General features: G+C 49.0%; 1 protein-coding gene across 2 annotated transcripts in view; it reads right to left on the bottom strand.

Annotated features, from left to right (window-relative positions):
• Positions 1 to 2,632: 2,632 nt before the first annotated feature.
• PEX12 (peroxisomal biogenesis factor 12) overlaps positions 2,633 to 23,402 on the bottom strand; it is a 128,131-nt gene continuing 107,361 nt past the window's right edge. For both annotated transcript variants that reach the window (XM_069614915.1, XM_069614916.1), the window contains one exon: positions 2,633 to 4,359. In XM_069614915.1, coding sequence (XP_069471016.1) covers positions 3,960 to 4,359 — 400 coding nt within the window. In that variant the 3' untranslated portion in view covers positions 2,633 to 3,959. The remainder of the gene's footprint in view (positions 4,360 to 23,402) is intronic.

Consider the following 23,402-nt stretch of genomic DNA (forward strand, 5'->3'; position numbering starts at 1 on the left):
ACCCACAAATATTCGGGTCTCTGCCGTCAAGGGAGATGCAGTAAAATCTTTACCTAGGGATTCCTTGCTCCCCTAAACGTGGTGGAAGGAGGAAATCACCCCCAGTGAGATCCTGCTTGCTGTTATGAATCCAATGGAGTCATCACAGATTCCCTGGCGGTGATCTCCTCCCATGTGGCCAGGGGACAGAAGCCGCTACCTGATCCTGGGGCGGCATTATGAGGGGGGGACCACATGGGAGGAGACAACTACCGGGGAGATGTCATGACTTCATTGGACGAGATGTGGTATCTTCCCATGAGGAAGACCCTCTAATACCCAAGACCCTACTGGCATATTGTCAACCGCTTGTTTCCCCTTGTATAATAAGTAAAGAAACCTCTTATTCATATTTTTCTGGTCAAACGCCCACCTATGACATACATATGACAAACATACAAAACTCCCAACACAACACCTTTTTATTCTGAAATACATGTATGTAAAATCACTGAGAAGAACTGCTCAAATACCATGTGTCCAATGACACCCATGTACTTCAACTCCCAGAATTCCCCAAATACTGAGATGAGGAGGCTGAAGGAGTTCGAACAAGGTAACGAGCTTGAAACACCACATGCAGTTTAGTTTTCCAAAAGCACCTGTGCGCAGGCATTGCTAGGAGGAGGCTTAGGTGTCTATAGCTGGGTCTTTTGGTCGTAGCCCCGGATAGAAGCTCAGGGGCTACAACCAAATGGCTAGCTAGCCCTGAGTTCCAACATTAACGTAGCCCGAGATCTTTTCCAGACCTAGCAACACCCCTGCATTTAAAAATGGCAGCGTACTATTGTGAGAAGCCGTGCAGGAGAACATGTGGGCTCCTGTGCCAATGCTGACAAACACAAAGATCACGTACCAGTGTGGCAGAGCAAGGAAGTCCGCCACGTCGGAGGGAGAGATGCTGAGCCAGATACTGAAATACCGTGGAGACGCTGGGAGCCGTGAGAGGTCCAGGGCGCTCGCTAGGTCGAGAAGTTGTCGTTCTCCATTCCGGGACCTGAAAAGAAGCCTGCATGTGACCGTGGAGGAAGCCAGAAGAGCATCTTCACGCTTCAGTGTGGAAAGTGGGTGAAAGCAACATGCCACAGAAGCGCAAACAGGACAGGAGACGCTTGATAAAACTGGTGAGTCTACCCAAAGCCAGTGGTGAACCCAAGGCATTCCGGAAAACGCCGACATCAGCAAGTTGAACGTAATAACATTATTAACACTAGGAGAAGATTGTTTGAATGCGGAAAGTACAATCCCCAATGAGCTATGGATGCATGAAGTGCAAGTGTGGGGCAAATCCTGAACAAACCTTACCGCAAACATATATACCAAGCCAAGAGCAATACATACAGTATTGGTGATAGAGAGAGACTCCGAATCACGTGAGAAGCCCTAGCAAGATACCAGGAGGTTGAAATATGTGAGAAGTTCTGGCAAAGCAAGACAACAGGCAATTGAAATACATAAGAAGTGCTGGCAGGCGAGTACACCAGGCAGTTGGCATTGCATAATGAAACCTGGCAGGGGAGTATGCCAGGTAATTTGGGTGATAAAGAATGACAGTGTTTTCTGAAACAAGGAGAGAGTGGTGTTAAAGAAAGACTGTTACAGAACATGTTGCCTAAACAGGAACTTTGTGAATCAGTGCAAGATACAAAGGAAATGTCAGTAAAAGAGACTTTTGCAATCCTACTTAAGAATCCAGGGGAAGGGATCCAGCCTCTGGTTACAAGGACTTCCACCTTGAAGAACATTTTTGCTGGAACTATTCTTTCTTCAGTTGTGAACACTTTTTGTCAATATCAAGTTCATTATATGTCCTTACACATTTTTTCGATTGTTTTTGTAGTGCGACGGTCAGGATAGGATATTTTAGACACAAGGGTGGCTTTTCCATTATTGCCATCCTGACGCAGACAGATGCCTTAGTTTTGGTTTATAGGTAGGGAAACTCCTCTTTAGCATAGAGTCAGAGAGGCATTTTTCCAACCCATTTTCATTTAATAAATATATTTGACAAAATCATGACAATCTTGTGTCCAGCTATAATTTCTGATGCCTCACATTGCCCTATGGGCTCACCTCCGTGGTCCGGAAAGGGGTGGTTCCCCCCTGGGGAGAAGGGACACATTCCCTGCAAGCGTCACACATTCTTTTCTACAAAACAGACTCCTACCAGCGCTCTTTCAATTGTTTAGTTCATCCAATATCTATTCCAGTTTACCACTATGGATCCATCAACTTATGTAGCTCAACCTCAACTTCATTACCAGTTGGTTGATGGTGACTTCAGTTGGAAGGCGACCAGAGATGCATTCTAATTTACATTATTGGTGGTGGAATTCTGGTCCATCATGTATGTGTTGTGTTCGAATTAACATTCATATCAGCTGAAAACTATGATATAAAATGGACATCATGTTATTCTTTCTCCTCACATAATTCTTACGATTTGTAATGGTATCTTTGTGGATAATTCTAATAAACAACATTCTTGTAAGTACACGATCCAGCACATGGGACCAGAGCCAGGAATGAAAGATGTAAAAAGGAGGATTTGATCCCTTTAGAATGGAAACACTGGAGAAAAAAAAACACTCAATTCTTCTTTGGACTTTTTATTAAGTGCATAAAACACTGTCAGCATCAATGATTAAAAATAAAAGGCTCTACAATGTGTCGTCATACGACTCCTAGAGCGAGTTTTGATTTGGTTAGTTACAATCCGAGGTGTTAAGCGGGTGACTGGTAGTGAGATGCTTTTGAAGTGCAATAGATCACTCTTCGTGGCTCTGCCCAGCCATCTCTCCAGTTTCATAGGTCAGTAGCTGAGCCTCATGTCCGACTGAACACCATTGAAAATGTCTCAACATGGCCTTACATCAAAGTGCCTTAAATGTTGGATCATCACACGTCATTCTTCCTACAAACTATAAAACCTCATTTAATACCATATTTTTATTTCCATAATACAGACTAATCTATTGTGTGCTGCATCCACTATTCAGTAATGAGCCCCAGATCACTTTTTGTTGCCCTATGAGCCCTTTCCTTCATTCTGATAGATGAGGATAACCAAACAGGCTGTCAGTTTTGACTACTGATTGGTCCTGCACTGGCAAAACTATTCTGGAGTGCCAAGTAAAATCTCTTCCCTTGCTGTTCAGAGAGGACATGGTGCCTGCACTGTCAAAAGGCACTTGCGGCAGACATCAAAAAAGCAGATTGCGATGAATGCACCCAAAACAGTTTGGCCAAGCACAATGGATGTGGAATATCACTGTCAGATTGGCTAGAAACCCCCCCCATGCCATTTTTACAGCCAGGGAACCAAATTTGCCATGGCGAGTTTAACCCATTCAAAACTTCACACTCCAATGTAAAGAGGCGCTGAAATTTTTTAAATAAGAGGTTATTGCTTCTATCAATTGCCGAAGGGTTCAAACTCTGAAGCTGCCTTGAGTCCATGATTAGACGACTACCATGTTAAGTTGTCGGATCAAAGATTTTGCTAAATGAAAATTCATATGACATTATTAGTGATTGTCTAATCATGAGCTTTTGTCCTCCCCAGGATACCTCCTATATCGCTAGCGTCCCAGCATTAAGCCTTAAACACCACCTACTTCAAAGGCTAGCAGTTTCCTTTTTTAAATCATTTGTCTTGGTTAAGTAACAGATGAACTGCACTACCCATGAACTACACTACCCCAGGCGAATTACAAATGTGTTACAAAAGTATGAGCCCCCCTCCTAGGGAGTTCAAATATCAGTTGTCAAACTCCGAGTATTCACTAATAGCCTTCAGTGGCCCAATATGACAGATGCCACTTTCACGTCTGGACATGAAACAGTTAAAAAATGAAACCATCGAGAGAGTTCTAACTGCTGTGAAAACGGGGCCAGAGGGGGGTCCTATGTTTGCCTGTTCAGCTCTCAGGAGAGTAAAGCTTGATGAGGTGCTGCATCTCCGTGGGGTAGCCAGTCACAGGGCAGCGCTGATGGTGCTTCACGTAAAAATAGGCACAGCGGTAGCAGAAGACATAGCCAGAAGTGGCAAGGGCTGTGTCGTTGACACGGATTTTGCGGCACAGTGGGCAGACTGTCTTCAGTTTAGGCAGCAGTGGCGAATAGGTATCCTGGGTGAAGTGGGCAGGTGCTGGAGGCGTTGGAAGGGCCATCAGAGACTTTAGGGTCTCCTGGTTTTCTGATGAGTACCACCAATCCAAGAACTGCAGAAAGAAAACACCCACCGAGAGGCCGGTTGAGATGGATATGGCTGCCCCGCCTGCCGCCTTCTTGAAGGCCGATTTCAACCTCTTGTGGATGCTGTGGTAGAAAACAACAACAGCGTGTAAACAACCCATTGTACTAAGGAATCACAGGCTGCCACACACATGCATTTACCATAGAAAAATGAATTGCAACATGAATGTAATTAGATGTTTACGAGTATCACTGATGTTTACAGAGCATTTACTGCACTGGACACCTGGCTACCCTCTGATTTCGGGCCCAGGTCTCTACCCGCCCAGTTGCACACCCGCACTGCCTCCCGGCAACCCTTGCACTTGCATCTGTAACCGCTGTCTGCACTTACCCTTGCACCTGCTGGCCGCACTTCGTGTTATTGTTTTGATCCCATGCACAGCACTGCCCCCTCCCATTCCCCTTGCACGATCTCAATGTCACTTGGCCTAGTAAGATCGCGGTCTCTGTCCTCCCTCTGTTCGCCCTTCCTTGTCTCGTCGCGCTTGAAACACTTGTGTATAGGCGCGTTAAAAATGACATATCATATCATCAGGCAACACCCTTTGATCCAATGCTGATAAACTTTAACAATGGATAACAATCTTGCATCTTACTTTCCAAAGCTACAGGAGGAAGGGGTGAGAGTGTAAGGGGATGATGTTTAATAAGTAGAAGCCACACAAGATTTATTTTCTTAGTAAATAGTATGAGCCCCATGTACTGTCAGTTATTTCAATTAACTTTCAAGACGCTGTCGCTTTTCGCTTTAATCAAGGTATTTAATGAAAACCTGTTGCTTGCTACAAAATCAATGCTTGGTGCAGTCGGACGTTGGCCGCCACTTATATGGCGCGGGGAGCTCTTCAGCTCATCATCAACCTCAAACACTAACAGCCAGTGAGGAGGGGCAGAGAAGAGGCGAACAGATGGAAGAAATAAGGACAAGGAAAAAAGTGCCTCCCCAAAACCTGGCACATTATTGCGCGGTCACTCCTGTAAGATATTTGTAGTCCTCAAGAAAATAACAATGGGTAAAGTATGCGCCATGATGGTGAAAAGCACTGTGAAAAGAAACCTTGAGAAGAAACACAAGTGGCATGTGTAAAAAGAAACACCTTGTGAGCACCATGGAGAGAAATAGGGCCGGCAATGCCTACACCACCACAGTAGTGGCACGCCCGAGTTCTTTACTGGGGGGGGGGGATGGGAGGCTGGGTGCATAGCAGCACCTAAAGAGGAAATGAGTGACCGGCAATAATAAACATTTGCCCAACCTCAAGCGACTTTCCTGCAAATATAAATCTGGATTACTGGGCAATGCACTGAAGTACTAGGCCGTACAGAATAGTTAGGTTAAGTTGAATTATACAGTGCACTATGGTTTCCAGGCGCTCTCGTAGCTCTGTAAGGTAAAGTGGGCTGGGTTGGTTAGGTAGGAGAGGGATAACACAGGTGTTGTGCTCAGCTGTTGATGTGTGTAGAAAAAGGAGTAACTGGCGTCTGTGCTCTTTTGAGTCCGTTTTGTAAGCTGGATGCTTATAGTTTATGGTTGAGCGTCGTCCAGTATTTGTTTTGCAGGGTTTTGGAAGCTGTTGGGGTTTGTGAGTTGGTTTAAGAGTGATGTGTCCTCTAGGTGTTTTAGCAGAGTGGTTCGGTTATATGTGACTTTAGCATTCTTAAAACCCCAAGATGGCTATTTAACGATCCGCAAACAACTATTGAAACAATATCGAGTTACCCCTTTCACTGTGCTTAATTTCTGCATCAGAGTGCCATCTAGTGGTCCGTCCAATAAAGCATTTGCATTCGGAACATTTGTGTACGGTTGTTTCCTGTCCTTGCCCTTACCCCACACAAATACCATCAACACCTTACCTACAAATACCTCTTAACAGGGGGTTACTCCCCCATATCTCTTTCCCTCTTCTTCCCTTAAAGCCTCCCATAGTCCTTCCTTTTTTCCTTTTTTTTACTGCACTCTATCTAGACACATTTTTTAAATAAAATTCCAACGTGCAAATCTTAATTTTTACATGCACTTCAATATTCAAATGATTCGATGTTTTTTACCCTCATTATTTAGAAATTAGTTATTATCACACCTTCTATTAATGACTCATTTTTTCCAGAAAAGTAATCACTGGTGGTTTGCTAGCTATCTGGGTAAGTGTGTGATGAGGGAGGGTAGTAGAGAAAAGGAAATGGTTAGTAGGTTTTTGGATGGTCTCTGGATATCGTGCAGCTAGCTATGTTGCTGCTTTCTTTTTGTAGGGCATGCACCTTTTTGTTGGTGTGTGATTGGAGCGCTGGGGCAAGACTACATGTAAGGAATGGTTGTATAGCAGAGATTAGGGTGTAGTGGACTGTAAGCTGTTGCTGGAGTGAGCACTTACTAGAGGGGCTGCGCCTGGGCAATGGGTTATTGGGTTTCCTGGGTTCTCTTGATCCATTAGGCAAACTTGTGAGCGCATTTCTGAAGCCTCGGTCCGAGAGGTAAGGAAACGGTCGGTTGTTCATTCACTTGGGGGCCGAGTTTCACTACCTTAGTGGATGTTGTTTGGGTATTGTATGAGTTTTGAAGTGGCCGCCCCGTAAGGATGATCATAGTGTAGTTGTTGTTGATCAGTTTTATCCCGCAGAGTGCAATAACCAAGTTTTTAGCCGTTTCCTGAGGATTAGGTAGGCTTCAGACCCGATTTACTCGTAGTATTTTGTTTCTATTTGGACATCAGTGCCAGATCTTACATTTCTTCTTGGTTGTTATCGGTTGATCTTTACTTGGTGGAATTGTGCTCCTTGTCGGTGTAGTGATCCATTAGCAATGCAGAGGGCTTCGAAATTGATTTGTTTCGTGACTGGTAGACAATGTAGACTTGTCAGGGCTGGAGTGATGTGATCTCTTCAATTTAGTCTGAGGAGCAGTCATGCTGCTGTGTTTAGAATGCGTTGTAGTTTTTTTGGTGAGGTGTTCGGGCATTCCTAAGTAGAGATGTTTTGCATAGTCTACTCTTGATAATGCCAAGCAAATGATGAGGGTTTGGTGTGGGAACTTGAGGCAAGAGCCTTATTACTAGTCGAAGATGGTATACATTTCTTTTTTGCTAATGCATGGGCCTGTGGTTTCACGGTGCAACCACTATTCATGAGAATACCCAATTTCTTTTTTTTTTTTTTTAATCACTGTTGTGGGTACAGTTGAGTTCCCATACTCAGGGTACAGATGAGTGATGTCTGTTAGGATGTTGTCTCGTGTGGTTATTATTTCCGTTTTTGGTTGGGTTTAGTTTAAGGCCGTTTACCATCCAGGTGTTTGTATCAGTGAGGCCTTTATTTTTTTGGTGTGGTTTTGAATGTTTAAGGGTGCCAATTATTGTAACGCATCTGTGATGCAGGTTTGGAGGTTCTCTTAAACTGTGTTTGGCTTTGTTTAGCTGGGAGTTATTGGGTTTGGTGGTTTCAGTAGTTGTGTTAATTTTTCTAGATTAAGCTGTTTTCAGTTTCTTTTGTTTGTCGTTGGTTGCTTGTACAGGTTAGGGTTCTGATTGTGAATGGGATCATATGATGGTTGCTACATATTATTGGTACAGTGGGGCAGTAGTTGAGAGTCCATCCTTGCAGAAGATTGTGCAGAGGGTGTGTCCAGCTCTGTGAGTGGGTCTGTTAACCATTTGTTTGAGATGGAGTGTTTCCAGGAGTTAATTGTGGTTTCATTTTCACTTTCAAATCAGATGTTGAAATCTTCGCGAACGATGATGTTTTGTGGCGAAGTCTGAATTGTAAGTGGGCAGTCTGTAGATAAGAAGGATGAGTATGTTGAATTGTTCGCCGAGTTTGAGGTCGACAAAAAGTGATTTACAGTCTTCCATGTCTGTTGAAAGTAAGAAGTGGAGCAAATTTGGTTTTTGCATGTCCCACATCGATTTCTCCTTCTCTTCTGCCTTCTCTGTTAGACTATTAGTTTGTAGTTGCTGGGTATGGCTTTTTGAGCAATTACTTTGTGGTTGTCTAATAGCCATGTTTCTGTGAGGAAGAGGGCATCAGTCCCACCTTCACATAGGGTGTGAGGGGGTCGTACATTTCTGTTTATGCTTTGCCATAGACCGTACATGGAACAGGCTGCAATGTAGTGTTTAGGATGACTAGCTGTTGAATGCTTTTTCTGGTGGTCCGGTGAGGGTGGGATGTGTGGGCTGTATGCCAGTTGGGTGGAGGTGGTTGCTTCTCAAGAGTGTGGTTGGATCATTTGTTGTCTCATTAATGAGTTCCAGTAGGTTGTGTAATGGGTCTCTCTGTTTTGTATTGTTGAAGTTAGGCGGTTGATTGTACGAGTAGCACGTTTCCCAAACTCACGCTTTGGAAGGAGTGTTTGTTACGGGGGATTCCAGTTTTGCTCCTATTCTTACAGGTGTCTTTAGGTTAGAATTGTCTGCATTGGGGGGGTAATGTGTGTTGGGGTGGAGCATTTGTTCTGGGTAGTGTAGCTGAGTTTTCTCTGATGGTACCTGGGTGCTTTTTTGTCGATTGTTTTATTTCTTATATGGCTGGTTTGTAGGTGGAGAGGAAGCATGAGATGTATGATGTCTTTGCTGTTATTTTAGTCTGGCTATTTAGTGCCTTTAATCGGGGTTGCTGGTGGTTTAGAAGTATTATGAACTCTGAATGGTGGTTCTTGTTTGGTGGAAGTGTGGTGTCTTTTCTATTCCTTGCTTTGTTCTCCATCCTTGGTAGTTTGCCCTTATTATATCAGGACATTGCTGTAGTTATGGGTGTCCTATGACTTTTGTAGGTCAGAGAACTATTAGTGCTGAGGTTAGCTGTGCGTCAACTATCTGAATGATAGTCTTGCAGTACGTAAAGCGTTTGCTGTGGTTTACCGTCCCTGTACGCTACTATCAGGGTAGCTATATAAACTGGAAATTATGGCACAAAAACCGGTAATGGTAGAATCTCGCAGTGGCAAATGGCTCACTACGGCGATAGGTTCATAGTGGCAGCGATTGACATTGTCAAGGCCTCATAAGGGCAATGGTTCACAGGGTGAAAGACTCCCTGTGGTGGTTACACATCCTCATGGTGGGGGAGTCCCAAGATTCATATTTGGCAAAGTTAAAAGCAGCAAAAGTCACAGTGGCAAAGTTCATAAAGGCGAGACTCACAGTGTCAATACTTAAAGTGTCAATAATTCAAGTTGGCAAATTCACAGTGGCAAAATTCTCAGCAGCAAAATTCAAAGTGGTAAAAACTCACAGTGACACACTTCCTATGTTGGCCGGGATCGGCCGCTTCTACAGGAAGGACGACACGGAGCCAGAGGTTAACAGAACCTTCTTTATTTAACATTCAACAGGAACTAGCCGCTGGGCTCATTTCCTCCTCCCTCTGCCCAACGTCATTGTACACGCCCACCTTGCCTGGTGGGCCCATGCCTTAAAGGCACAGTGCCCGGTAACACCACCGACAGACAAATGTTCAAACCTCCGGGTTAGCATTCTTCGACCCAACGCAACGGCTTCTTTGTTACTCTCTGCGGCCGAGCTTGGCGGTCACCGGTGTCTCTCTCTTCCGAGCAATCGCCTGTGGCTTCTCCTTGACTTGCATCCCCTCCCGGTGGGATCCGCAGATCATCTCGTGGCTCTCTCCACATCGGCTCTGGTTCCGGCGGGGGAGACTTTTGATGTAGTGCTTTAACGGGGAGCTGTTCCTCGTGATCACTTTGTCATCGCTATATTTCAGGGTGCCAGTGATTGGCCTAACGATCTGTCTGACAGCCTCCTGAAAAATCTCTGCCGCTGAGGAGATGCCGAAGTTTAACCTCCGGTACCAGAACAGTCCTTCATGGGTAGCGAACGTCGTTATCCCCCTGGAGTCAGGATGCAGCCCCAGTTGATGGTACCCTTGTATCAGGTCAAGCTTGGAGAACATGCAAGCATTGTCAAGTTGCACAATCATGTCCTCAATGCATGGACCCGGATGTCTCTCCCTCTGGATGGCGGTGTTGGCCACCCTTATGTCAATACACAGCCGTAGTCTTCCTCCTTCCTTCGGTAAAATGACTAGGGGGTGAGACCCATAGTTTGGGTCCCGCAGCTGGCTCAATGATGCCATCGGAGAGTAGTTGGTCAAGCTCCCTGGAAACTGCCTCTTGCAGGTGGAATCCCACTCTCCTAGGATGTTGCGGGACCGGTCTGACTGAGGGCTCAATGTGCAACTTGATAGGGGGTCCTCTCAGTCTTCCCAACCCTGTGCATAACTGGGGGAACATTTTCACGATGTCGCTTTTGTAAATGAGGGTTTGGGGGCCATCAGCAGCAATGGCCTTCATGGTATCATCCCGCCATTGGTCAGTGGCAGCGGAAGTTATCACGTCATCTCATCCAACATGAATGTCAATGAGTCCCAGGCATGAGGCTGTGTGGTAACTGAGGAGGCATCAGCCTTTTGTGGGACATCGGATGACGTGGATGGTCGTGTCTGTTTGCCGTCCATTGAGGAGGAGACGGCGTCTGAAATGGCTGATGGCTTGTAGAGGCATGGCTGCGCCCCATTGGAATATCCTCAAATGTGTTTGGTCGAGTGCCGGTTTGTCTGGGATCTTCAGTTATTCCTGCTCGCCCATGATGTTTAACGTGGCGCCAGAGTCTACTAAAAAAGTGAAAAAGGCTGTTGCCCGTCATGACTCGGATCGGTGGGGCTTCCCTGGCCTCTGCGCTGTCTTGGACGAGGTTGACGTATTTGTCGTGTGCTGACAGGTCATAATACAAGTCGCTTGTAGTGGGTATGGAAGCATAGAAGCCCTCTGGGGGTGGGGGGGGGGGGTCATCATATTCGCCCGTCAGTTGAGGCGCTTGTTCGTGGTACGCATAACCTTGGGGGTAATCTTGATAGTGGTATTCGTCAACAGCCCAGACATACCTTCGGGGCCCAGGTTGATAGAATCTCTGCTGGAACTGTTGAGGTTGTGGTGGCCGATAGGGGAGTCTGGCAGGCATTTGGGCCCTCATGGCGAGGAACGGCTTGCCTTCCCTGCAGACGGACTGGAAGTGATCCTCTCTCCTGCAGTTGGCACAGCTTTCCGACAGGGTCAGGCAGGACCCAGAGTGCGGAAATGCCATGCCACATTGGTAGCACTGTCGTTGTTGCTGAGGCACTTGTGTGTTGAATTGTATGTATGGGGTATTGCTTCTTTCTCCTGGCCGCGAAGTGTGTTGTTGAACTGCAGCAAGGAGTTTGGTGGTGTCCTGCTTTGCTGTGGGTGTGCCCATCATTGATGCTGCTTGGGCGCCGACCCTTTCGAATAAGCTGGCCAGCTCACTTACTTCTGGGATCGTAAGGGGCTTCTTTAGCCATTGTTTTTTTTGCGTGGGTGATAAACAGCCTTCAATGATGCATAGCCGGATGGCCTCATCCAGGGGGAACGCATCAAACTGACAGTGGGCCCCTTTGGGTCAAAGGGGCCCTCAGGCGAGTTATGTATTCGTCCACGGTCTCTTGCGGCATTTGCGTGCATTGATTGAAAAGGTACCTCTCACAATCCCGATTGGGTTCGATGACAAGCAGCCTGTCCAGTGCGGTGATTAGAGAGGGGAATGGTCTTGACGATCGTTTTCACCTCCCCCCCACCAGATTGAGGACGACGTTGCGCAGATGGGGTGAGTCACCATCCCCAGAACCTCTGACGAAGTGGTAGAAGTCCCCCATCCACTCTGTCCATCGCGGTCCTTTGTTGGCCTGTGGCGTCATGGAGAACGGGAGGGGCATGTGCAGCTGAATGGATTTCATGCTGCGGACTGGTTGCAGTGACGGTGGGTTGCTCATGGTGGTTGGAGGCTGTTCAGGAGCTGGGCAGCCGCAGGTGGGAGATGCGTTGTGCAATCAAATAAGGGTTTGTGTAGCCTCCCTGGCTAGGCAACGTGGGCTGTCGCAAGATGAACACTAGGGTATGTCCAGGTAGCTGCAACCGGTACCAGCCGGCCCCAGTTGGTGGAAAAGCCGGGCACTCAGGGGATGCCACTTGACACATTGTATGTGTGAGCCAGGATTCGGGCTGGTGTGCAGGTGTTAATGTCTTAGCCCTCTCAAGGCCTCTGCCACGAGGCCTGCAGGGTCAGAGGCGTGCTCTTGTGGTTGAGGCAGGCACAAATGATGCAGGCTGTACATTGGAGCAATGGCGAGTGGGCCTTCTTCTTTCTTGAACGGATGCCCGCTTGCGTAGTGTGCCAGTTCTACCCCCAGGTACGTGGGTGGATTGTTGCAGTAACTGTGTTTTATGGCGGAGGTGTACGCCTCTATGAGGCCGCCAGTTGCTTGTTGCGTGAGCACGTAGGTATGAGGATGGCGGCCCAGTGGGATCACCGGCCACGCTGCGGAGGAGGAGCTCACGTGGAGGATGATGGCGGCCCGGTGGGATCACCGGCCGCGCTGCAGAGGAGGAGCTCACGTGGAGGATGATGGCGGCCCGGTGTGATCACTGACGGCACTGTGGAGGAGGACCGCGCAGTGGGAATCACCCGTGAAAGGAGGACTCTGGCCCGTTCGTGGAGAGATCCTCGTCGCCAGATGTTGGGTGGGATCGGCCACTTCTACAGGAAGGAGGACACGCAGCCGGAGGTTAACAGAACCTTCTTTATTTAACATTCAACAGGAACAAGCCGCTGGGCTCATTTCCTCCTCCCTCTGCCCAAAGTCATTATACACGCCCACCTTGCCTGGTGCGGCCATGCCTTAAAGGCACAGTGCCCGGTAACACCCTAGAGGCCGAGATTCACAGTGGCAAGATTCGAAGCTGCAAAACCTTCACAGTGGCAAACATTTAAATGGTAATAATTTAAAAGTGGTAATAAGGATTACCAGCGGAAAGATTCCCACAGGCAGAACCCTGCAGCGGTAAAATGCAAAGGTGCCAAAATATTTAATGTCAGCATATTACAACATCCCTTACCTCCTACTCTGTGGTCCCATGGTTCGGCAGAGAGTTGCAGTGCAGAGCTAGTGCGCCAGACGAACACAAATGCACCCTTATCCTGTGCTCTTCACCGACTGCCCGGGAAAAGCTGCCCTGCAGGTGTAATGGTTATGGGTGTTCTGTGTCACGTGAACCGGCTTTCTGTCCGCTCTGGCAGAGGGTAGGAGGGCGCTGGGGGAGGGGGAGACCGAAGGAATAGGAGGGCATGGTGGAGAAGATCGGTTGGTGTGGCGTGCCTGGGCCACAACCCCCCACCATCCTTGCACCCCCACCACACATACACACCCATCCCCACACACACACAGCTCGCCTTTTCTGCTTTGCTGTGAAAAATGTTTCGGGTCATGTGAACCGGTTGGCGACTGGTGGGCAGACAGGGAAGGAGGCCGAAGGGATGGCAGAGACGACAGGCCCGTATGGTGTGCCTGGGTCACGAAAGAAAAAACTGGCAGCAGGACAGAAAATTACATGGTGGTGCAGCCCAGTTCGTGGGATGTGTGCACTCGCCTTTCCTTGCATATAAATATAAAAAAGCAAGCATTGGCAATGCCAACAGTTTGGCTTTTGTGTAAGCATGGGAAATGCATTTTCCAGGCACTGCCGTAGTGGAATGAACTAGCCATCAAAGGTAGCATATGTCAAATGGTGCAAGTACCTAGGCATAAAAGCAGTGCCTGGCAAATGCCTAATACTTCTACACAATCTAAAACTGTTGGCTTTGCAAATGCTGGTTTTTAAAAGGACTTCTGCGAAGGACAGGCATAGTGCTTATAAATTGTGTGGGTGCAGGCAAACTTGTTAAAACAATTTCATTACACCGGTAAGTTTCAATTAAGTCATTAACTCTCAGAAGACTGCTTTGAAAAGACAGTGACATGCATTTCGAGCAGAACATTTGATGGTACGGCTTGATAAAGCTAGCTCAAAGAATCATCACCAATTCTAAAGTGAACGGAATTCATGCTATCGCCAGTCCCTCAGTGAGTTCCTGAATGTAGCCCACAAATACCAAACAAGATGGCCCCTGGATCATCCACATTCAGTTTGTAATGTTTAATAAAGGTGTTAGGATTAGCTTGGGTGGCCTGAGAGACACCATGGAGCACTGTTAAGACAGATTTTCTATACTCTGACCTGGGGGACAGATGTATAGAAGGCCAACCTATATTGTGACAGGCAGGGCCGGCCTTAAAGGCAGCAACGCCCTAGGCGAATTGGCACCCCCACCCCGCGCACCCCTGGTTAACAGGTAGCAGGGTGGAAGGGGTGCAGGGCCAGGATGGGCTTTTTTTTTTCACCTCCTCGCTCCGGCACGGCAGCTGCCGCAGGTGCATTTAATGATAATGATGCTCCGGCCACGCCGCCTGCCACTACGCCAGCTCGGGTGAGCCCTTGAAAGACTCCCCCGAACTGGCGTGGTGGGGTGCTAATGGAGCCTTTTGTCATTGAAGGCAGCCGCGGTGGAGGGGCGCATTTTAAATGTGCCCGCCGTTGCAGGTGCATGTAACAGCAACAGTCAGCCTGCCACACCTTCTCCTGCTACACCAGCTCGGGGGAGCCCATGAAAGTCTCCCCCAAGCTGGCATGGCGGGGGCTAATGGCACCTTGGGTGGTCGCCCGGCTCACCCCCCCCCCCCCTAAGGCTGGCTCTGGTGACAGGGACAACTCTGGAAGCTGTAGCCAAACCAGTTAAAGGTAGCAGTGACGAGTGGTCTAGGCTAAGTCTCAAGAGGTTGTGAGCTTGTAAAGGGTCCACAATGAGTACACAAAATGGGAGTCCCAAATTACACTTAGACATTATTTATAACAATACAGAGACAATATGATTAAACAATACAGTTATTTATTTATGGCCAGACAACAATGACTACCATCAGGTAGAAGTATCACACAACACTAAACATAGAATACATATATACAGACACTAGAGTAGGGCAGAATACAGATCAAACCCCTGTAAACGAAAGTACAGATGAGTTTATGGACTACAGGTCCGCAGAGAATTAGCCATAGCTAAGCGGTCTGGGGCCTTAAAATGATCAGGAAAAGTTAAGACACAGTTTGTAACGCTGGAAAAAATTAAGGTAGGGTCTCTGGGGTCCAGTGAACGATTCCAAATGTTAGAGAACAAGTTATACTAATCAACTAAAATGTTCCCAGCTTTTGGAAGGCTTGCACAAACAAGCAATGGCAAAGCCAAAGTCTTATAAAAGCCTGTAAAAGCTAGCAAAACTTTTAAGAGGAGTTTTAGGGGGGAGGTAAGAACCACTGTAACTCACCCCGCGCACTCCGATTCTTCACAGGACTTGGCAGGACGATGGAAGAAGGGTTTAGGTCGCTTTTCCTGCCTTCAGCCTCAGCACTTGATTCACAGGGCTTGCAGGTTCGAGCAGATCTCCTGTCGGTGTCTTTGGGTGGTGCAAGGACTCTCAGTGGAAGAATGCAAGCAAAACACAGTGCAGGACCGCTCTCAAGGCTGGGCTCAGGTTAGACATTTCGGATTGGCGGTCACCGCAGCAAGGCGACGCAAAGGGACTTGTTGCAGTGAGACTTTCCCTCCTATTTCAGATCCCCTTGACGCTAGGACTCATTTCGCTGAGGTAAGTCTTGATGGACAAACAGAGGATTCCCCAAGTTCCAGGCCTCAACGCGGAACAGCGATGTTGGCATCACAGTAGCCCAAACTCAGAGCTGGTCAGCCATAGGGCAGTCCCACAATACTTCTGAAGGCTCTTCTTCACAAGGGTACCGAGCAGACGTCAGGAATGGAGGTTCCCTCCACTTCAAGGGTCGCAGCTCCCTCGTAGGACTACTGGAGATCGCCAGCAAGACAGAGCTCTTCCAGGACAGCAGCAGAAGTTGGTCGCCAGGCCTCCTTCGGGTCTTACAGCTGGACAGAAGTCTTGGCTCCTTCAGGTTTCTCCAGGATCTCTGCAGAGAGGGTGCAGTGGTCTTCTTATCCCAAAAGCCAGGTAATAGCAGAAACTCCCACTAGCCAATAGTAGAAGTAGCCCCCACACACACACACCCCAGCCGTGATCCAATCAGGACCACTGCGGGAACACACATGCATAACACAATGACACACTAAAACCAGTTTATGGATTGGGACCAGACAGGCACAGCCCACATCCTGCCAGCAAACACACATAGCCCTCCATTAGCCTGCCAAAATACACTGCTTTCCCCGGGACTGGAAATAAACATAAGGATTTGCCAGGCCTACTAGGCCTGGAAGAAGGCTAAAAGACAAGATGGCCAAAGGACAAGCGAAACACCTTGCAGCATGGCCATGTTTGGTCACTAGCCACAATTAGTAGCCAAATGCGGCAAGGCTAAAATGAAAAGCACCAAAAAATTGTAAAAAGTCAATGCTGCCAGGAGCGTGGCCACCGACACTCGATGTAAACGGCCTGCTGAAGGTTCCGCCGATCGACATCCCTAAACCCCTAAAATGCTGCACTACTGATGTTAATACTCTCCCCGCACCGTGATGTGATGAAGCAATGCGTGCAGGGACTGAGATGTGCACATTTCTGAGGCTTTGAAGACAGGGTTCAGCGAAGAAATTAGTTTGAGACGAGCAAGCTCCAACAACATGGTGTCCGCCTCCCAGCCCAGAGAACTCGAGGACTGATCCAGGGCCGCCAACCGGCTGCCAGACCTGATGATCGCCCTACATTCCGGAGTGGGACTGGGTATGGGACCTCTGGAGGTGAGAAGCTTTCATCACTCTGGACCCGGGGACAGTGCCGCAGGAAGCCTGAGAGACTGGTGCGGCTGAGCAGTGGGAAGAACCGGCACTGAAAGAAAGGCAGGGTGCTCTCCCTCGTTCAGATCCAGACGTGGGGAATCGAGCGCCTCTGTGTCCGACACCCGCCTATCACACCCCAGGCCGGGAACTCTGTGGTGACTGGCGGTAGGCGGGACCTAGAGATCAGCCCAGAGGCCAAGAGCGGATTAGGCACCGGCAGCCCTGCACGGTACCACCAAGCAGAGTACTCCAGGTATCTGGTGTGGCAGAGCTCAAGAAACACTGCACCCAGAAAGGCATCTTCAGGTCCGTACACAGAGCAAACACCAGCGCAAGAGCTTGTTTAATCTCTAACGTAATAGTTGTTAATTAGTACATTCATACAATACTGCATGTACTGCGAGCCCCTTCGCCAGCCAGAGCATAGCCTGAAACACAGCCATACATATGGGACACCCTGGGACCCATTGGGCTACTTAACTCCACCTTCCATGCTATGCCGCCATACATGAAAGCTAAAGCCGAGACCCCAGGGTTTTGAAAACGACCCTTGTGCCCTGTTGGGAATCCTGGGAGAGCCCAAAGCCGGCTTGCTGAACAAGAACCCAGAGCACACCTCTGCAGCAGCGACCTTGGGATAGGGAAAAGCTTCCTTGCCTCTAGGACCCCAACAGCTAGCCTCCTGCGCAGCTCCACAGAAACAGACACTCGGGCAGTAGTCTTTGAGGGAAGACAAGGCGACCTTAGCACTATCAAGCGCTGACTCATCACCGGAATAATGTCTAAAACGGGCCCCAAGACAAAAGGGGGAGACATCAAGGCACTCCTGGGAATGCCAGACAAAGAAAAGACCACTAGGGAGGTCCGTGCTGAAGTCCACTCGCCTCCCCCAATCCCTGCTCCTCATTCACCAAGAAGGACATGATAGACATGCTTGCCGCATTAAAACATGACCTCACAATAGAGAGTCCACGAAAGAGACGCTGGTCAAGAAGGTTGCAGACTTCAACTCACACCTCCTGGGCCTCGAATCGCAAGTGATTGATGTCGAAAATACAATTTGCGAACATAACCGTTTGCGATTCACCTCACAGGAGGCCATTTCTTGTTTAAGGGCCCAGTTTTCTTGAGGCCACAGGTACCGCAGTTGTGTTAGAAATCATCCCACGGTTGAGGATAAGGCAGGGGGGAGGGATGTCACAAGGGAATTGTGCTCATTTCAGAAACGTTATCAATGTTTAAAGGTTGGTTAAAGATGGCGATTTTGGGCGATTTCTGCCCAGATTTGGGGATTCATATCTTTCTTTATTTTTTATCCTTTTTGGTGACACGGGGATCCTATGAACAACAGAAACCATGCTCATGCGATATTAGCTACCCTTTGGAAAAAGGGACGGCCTGTGGAACCAGACATGATCCTGGTGGTGGACAGGATGGCGTCTTCTGACCTTTCCTGCATGAACCTAAATGTGCAGAGTCTAAACTCGCCGGTGAAGCTCAAGGCACTGCTACATAGACTTCCTTCCTGGATGTTGCACTAGTTTCCTTGCAGGAGCCCCACCTGTTAGCTAAGGACGAACAGCGGCTATGCAACAAACAATATCCAAAAGCGTATTTCGCTGAAAGTGGCCTTAAAAAATGGGGGGTTGCCATCATGTTCCGGAAGGGGATGTTGGCCAGGGTGGTGAGGGTTCTGAGAGACAATGGAGATACCTGCTGCTCAATACTATCATGAATAGCCGCCAGGTAACATTAGCCGCCATATATGGTACCAATGATAAATAGGCCGAGTTTCTCGCAGGGTTCTCAAGCACACTGGCGGAATTTGCAGAAGGTGAATTAATCATGGGGGGATTTTAACTATGTAGATAAATCGTTGCCCCCTACTCCTTAAGACAGAAACAACTTCTATGCCATGACAACACTGTTGCGAGATCACTCGTTGATTGAAGAGTGGAGCTTTTTCCACCCAGATGAGAGGAATTTTACCTACTACTCAGCGGTTCACAAGGGCTTTTCAAGGCTAGATATGTGTTTTTGATCTCTAGTACCCTGATCCCAGCCACATAAGGGCCTATCGGATCACTCGCCCCTCAGGTTAACACTAGACCTGGCCCATTCTGCCCCACAAGAGAAGGCCCCTGGAAGCTTAAGGACATGATATTTTCAGACATCGCCCAGAGAACACACAGAGGAAGCCATAAGGGTTTATTTCCAAAACAATGGCCCTCATTAAGACCCTGGCGGTAAGTGAAAAACAATGCCGGTAAAGGATTACCGGCATCGCTTACCGCTCCGGCCGATTATGACCTGATAAAGCGCTATTAGCAGCACCGTAATTAACGGTGCCGCTAAAAGCGCCAAGGGCGCGGGCACGCAACCAACCATGCTGTAAATACGGGCATGGCGCAAAGTGGGGAACATTACGAGTCGCGCGGACATGCAATTAACGCCCTTGTGAAGGCCGTAATGTTGCAAATACCGCCATCGCGGACCACCCGTAAAAAAGGCCATGTGCAGTGTTCCCAACTGCCACAGGTGCACACAATCAGCACAGGTGGAGGTAATACAGACTGGGCAAGCACAAAAGGAGCACACCCCACCCCTTCCCACACCCAGTCACACTCCACAATGATTCCAATACTACTAGCAATGCTGGGTTGGGCTGGAGGACCTGATTGCAGTGGAAGTGCTACAACAATAACAACAGGCAGCACAGAGGAGACGCAGGAGGAGAAGGAGGGCAAGGCAGTGCCAGCATGCCCCACCAGCACAGCGAGTGGCACCACGCAGGCAGCTCCCAATCCCACGCATCAGAGCCAATCCATTCAACCTAACCGCTGACCAGATCCACACCCTGTACTGTCTGGACCGCGACACCATCACCGCCATTGTGGACATGATACATGACGACATTGTCAGCCTCATTGAAACAAGCACCGCCACCCCCCCCCCCCTACTGAAGGTAGTGTCTGTGCTCCACTTCCTGGCCACAAGCACCTACCAGCACACAGTGGGGCACTTGCATGGCATTTCACAACCATTATTCTCACGTACGCTGAACCAAGTGCTTGATGCCCTCCTCAAGCACACAGACGACAACATTTCCTTACCACGGTCTGCCCAGGAGATCTCAAACACCAAAGTAGGTTTCCATTCACTGGCCGGCATACCTGGTTGCATCGGCGCCATCAACTGCACCCATGTGGAATTGGTGGTCCCACATGCCATGGATGTAGCGTACCGCAACCGTAAGCTATACCACTCAATCAACGTGTAAATGGTATGTGACTCGAACAGGATCATCACACATTGTTGTGCCCGATTCCCCGGATCAACCCATGATTCAATGGTCCTGCGGAACTCCACGATACCACGCTACATGGAGCGACATGCAGGGCAGAGATGCTGGCTTCTCGGTGAGTCGCATGTTATGCGCATGGAAATGTGATGTGGGTAGGTGATTGAGGTATAGATGCATACTTCACCTGGCTGAGATGGGGGGAGGGATGCATACTTCACCTGGCTGAGAGGGGGGAGGGATGCATACTTCACCTGGCTGAGATGGGGGGAGGGATGCATACTTCACCTGGCTGAGAGGGGGGAGGGATGCATACTTCACCTGGCTGAGATGGGGGGAGAGATGCTTACTTCACCTGGCTGCAAGTGCCAGAGGGAATGGAGCATGCTCATACCCCAAAGCAGCCCAGACTGGAGCGGACACCTGACCACATAATGCAAGATGTAAGCAGCCCTACCATGTAAATGAAGCAGTGTTACAACCATTCCACACCATCTGCATGTGCACTGTACCATATCAGACCGCATCCCCATCAACAAAATACAGCTACTAGCAATGACTATAGCCAATACACAGCACCAAACACCATCAACTGAAAGGACAGTCCCCCATTACTGCGTACAAAGGAGTCACATGAGGGTCAAATACATCAATACACCACTACACTGACACAGAGGCCCAACTGAATTGCATGACACCATTTGTTGTGCGTAGTGAGATCATCATGAGGTGGACATCAACGGTGCCAGGATGAAAACATACAAATGACTGGACATCTGCCAGATCACAGAAACAACCGCCGTGGACTAACACAGTGCATGAGCACTCACAAGGAACTGGACCCCCCTGCGCCTACTAGTTGATGGCATGCAAACCAGTCCATAAGAGGAATACACACAAAGCAGTCACATCCTGTGTCTCCATTCATGCATGGAAATGGGTTTGAATTTAATAAATAAATGCATGCCATGGTGTCACTTAATGAGGTCCCATATGATGTGATGACTTACACATACATTGTTGTCCACATGCAGGTGATGCAGGCTATCCCTTGAAGAGATGGCTCCTTACCCCAGTCCGGAACCCACAGAACAGGCACGAGGAGGACTATAATCATGCCCATACACGAACCCGTGTGGTGATTGAGCAGACATTTGGCCTCTTGAAGGCACGGTTTCGCTGCCTCAGCAGGTCTGGTGGGGCACTCCTGTACCGCCATGAGAAGGTGGCAAAGATCGTCATGGCATTTGTCATGCTACACAATATGTGCATCAGACGGAATGTGTCCCTGCCCCCTGACGCTGAACTGCAACCACCTGACGAAGAGGATGAGGAGGGTGGGGATGGGGCAGCATCTCAGGGAGGCAGCGATGCACAGGAGGGACGTGCCATGCGTCAAACTCTGATCAACCAATGTTTCTAGCACACATGGACAGGGGGTGTTACATGGAGATGGCACTCGGGGCACTGGGTATGTCAGGGACATGGGCACTGTAGACTGTTAACCAATAAAGCACATGTACGCAATAAGCAATGTCCACACATGTGAATTATGAGTAACCAAAATGTGTATTGAAGAAGCATAACTAAGTGAACAAGCCCTCCACCCCACACACCCACTCCCCTCCTCCCCATCAACTCCCCAACACACCCACTCCCCCCTTAACTCCCCAACACACCCACTCCCAGCCTCGACTCCCCAACACACCCACTCCCCCCTCAACTCCCCAACACATGGTGTGCATTACTGTCCACCAGTGGACCACATGACACCAGTATGCAAGGCTGTGCCTACTGGCATCCCCCTCTTCCAGCACCAGGTGCCCCCCTGTCTGATCGGCGCAGGTTCCTGCCAGACCTGCGCACGGGGCTGGTCCTGGTGGAACTAGCAGCTGAGGATGTACTTGGTTGCTCGGATAGACGCATGTCCCGCATTGCTGCCACCATCTCAGACAGTACGTGCCGCACTGCGGCCAGTTCTGCACATATGTCCTTTGAGGATGACCCTATTGCTGACTTCAGGGAAGCAGCACATTCACGGATGTCCTCCCTTACACTACCACATTCAGTAATGTGCTCGGTCAAGAGGCCAGTGAGCTGCTGCTGGCGCCTTACAATGTCCTGGATTCCCTCTTGGGTGTTTGGGCCTGGAGTGGATGTTTGAGGGGTTCCCGAAATACGATGTTCCTCGGGCACAGTTGGGGTGGGGCTGGGAGTTGCTGGCCATGAGTTAGCCGGAGACCGCCCGTGCATGTTGGTGTCGGGCAGGATTCATGGGGACAGGTGTGGGGAATGCAGGGGGCCAGTGGGGGAGTTGCAACATGCAGCACATCCCCTTCCTCATCATCAGAGATTGCTGCTGATGCAGCTGTTTCACCAATTGTGCTGCTTGCACCCGATGCAGTCCCTTCTGCCGCCGACACTTGGGTGATGCTGGCTGTTGTGGGCGCCATAGTGGGGAACGTAGAGCACATTGGTGCTGTGGCCTATGGTGCGCTCTTGGCCTTCTGATGTCGTAGCGGTTGGCCTATGCCCCTTGAAGTGGAGGGCCGGTGTTGTCCCTCCTCGTCCCTGGCCTTCTTCCCTGGTGTTGCACCGGTGTCCTCATCAGCGCTGTCTGATTGTGTGCCTGATTGTGTGCCTGTGGGGGACCAAAGGAGGGAGAGGGTTAGTGATGGGTCTACAGGCATTGAGCATGCATTGGGGTGGCTGCATTGATATGGGTTGGTAGATGAGACACATTGGGGGGAGTGACATACAGGATGTCTCACTCTTGGGTGGGTGATGCATGGAGGCATTTGGGTTGCAACACAAATGGGGTGCATCATGCATGTGGACAAGGTGATGCTCTGCACTGCCTGTAGGCAGTCTTGTGGGCCCTGATATACATCATTGCACTGTCAGTTCATCTGGACATCATCGTGGTGGTATTGGCATTGTTTGATTAGAGACACCTACCTGCATCGGCTGATGACGGGGCTCCTCTCTCCATGTCCTCGACTCCCTCTATTGACTCTGTGCCTATGGTGGAGGCACATATCTCCTCCCATGGTTGAAGTTTTAGGGGCGACTCTGCACCTCCACCCGTCGCCATCCCAAGGTTT

This window comes from Ambystoma mexicanum, chromosome 9 (assembly GCF_040938575.1).
Source record: "Ambystoma mexicanum isolate Mex_15411 chromosome 9, UKY_AmexF1_1, whole genome shotgun sequence".
Classification (NCBI taxonomy): domain Eukaryota; kingdom Metazoa; phylum Chordata; class Amphibia; order Caudata; family Ambystomatidae; genus Ambystoma; species Ambystoma mexicanum.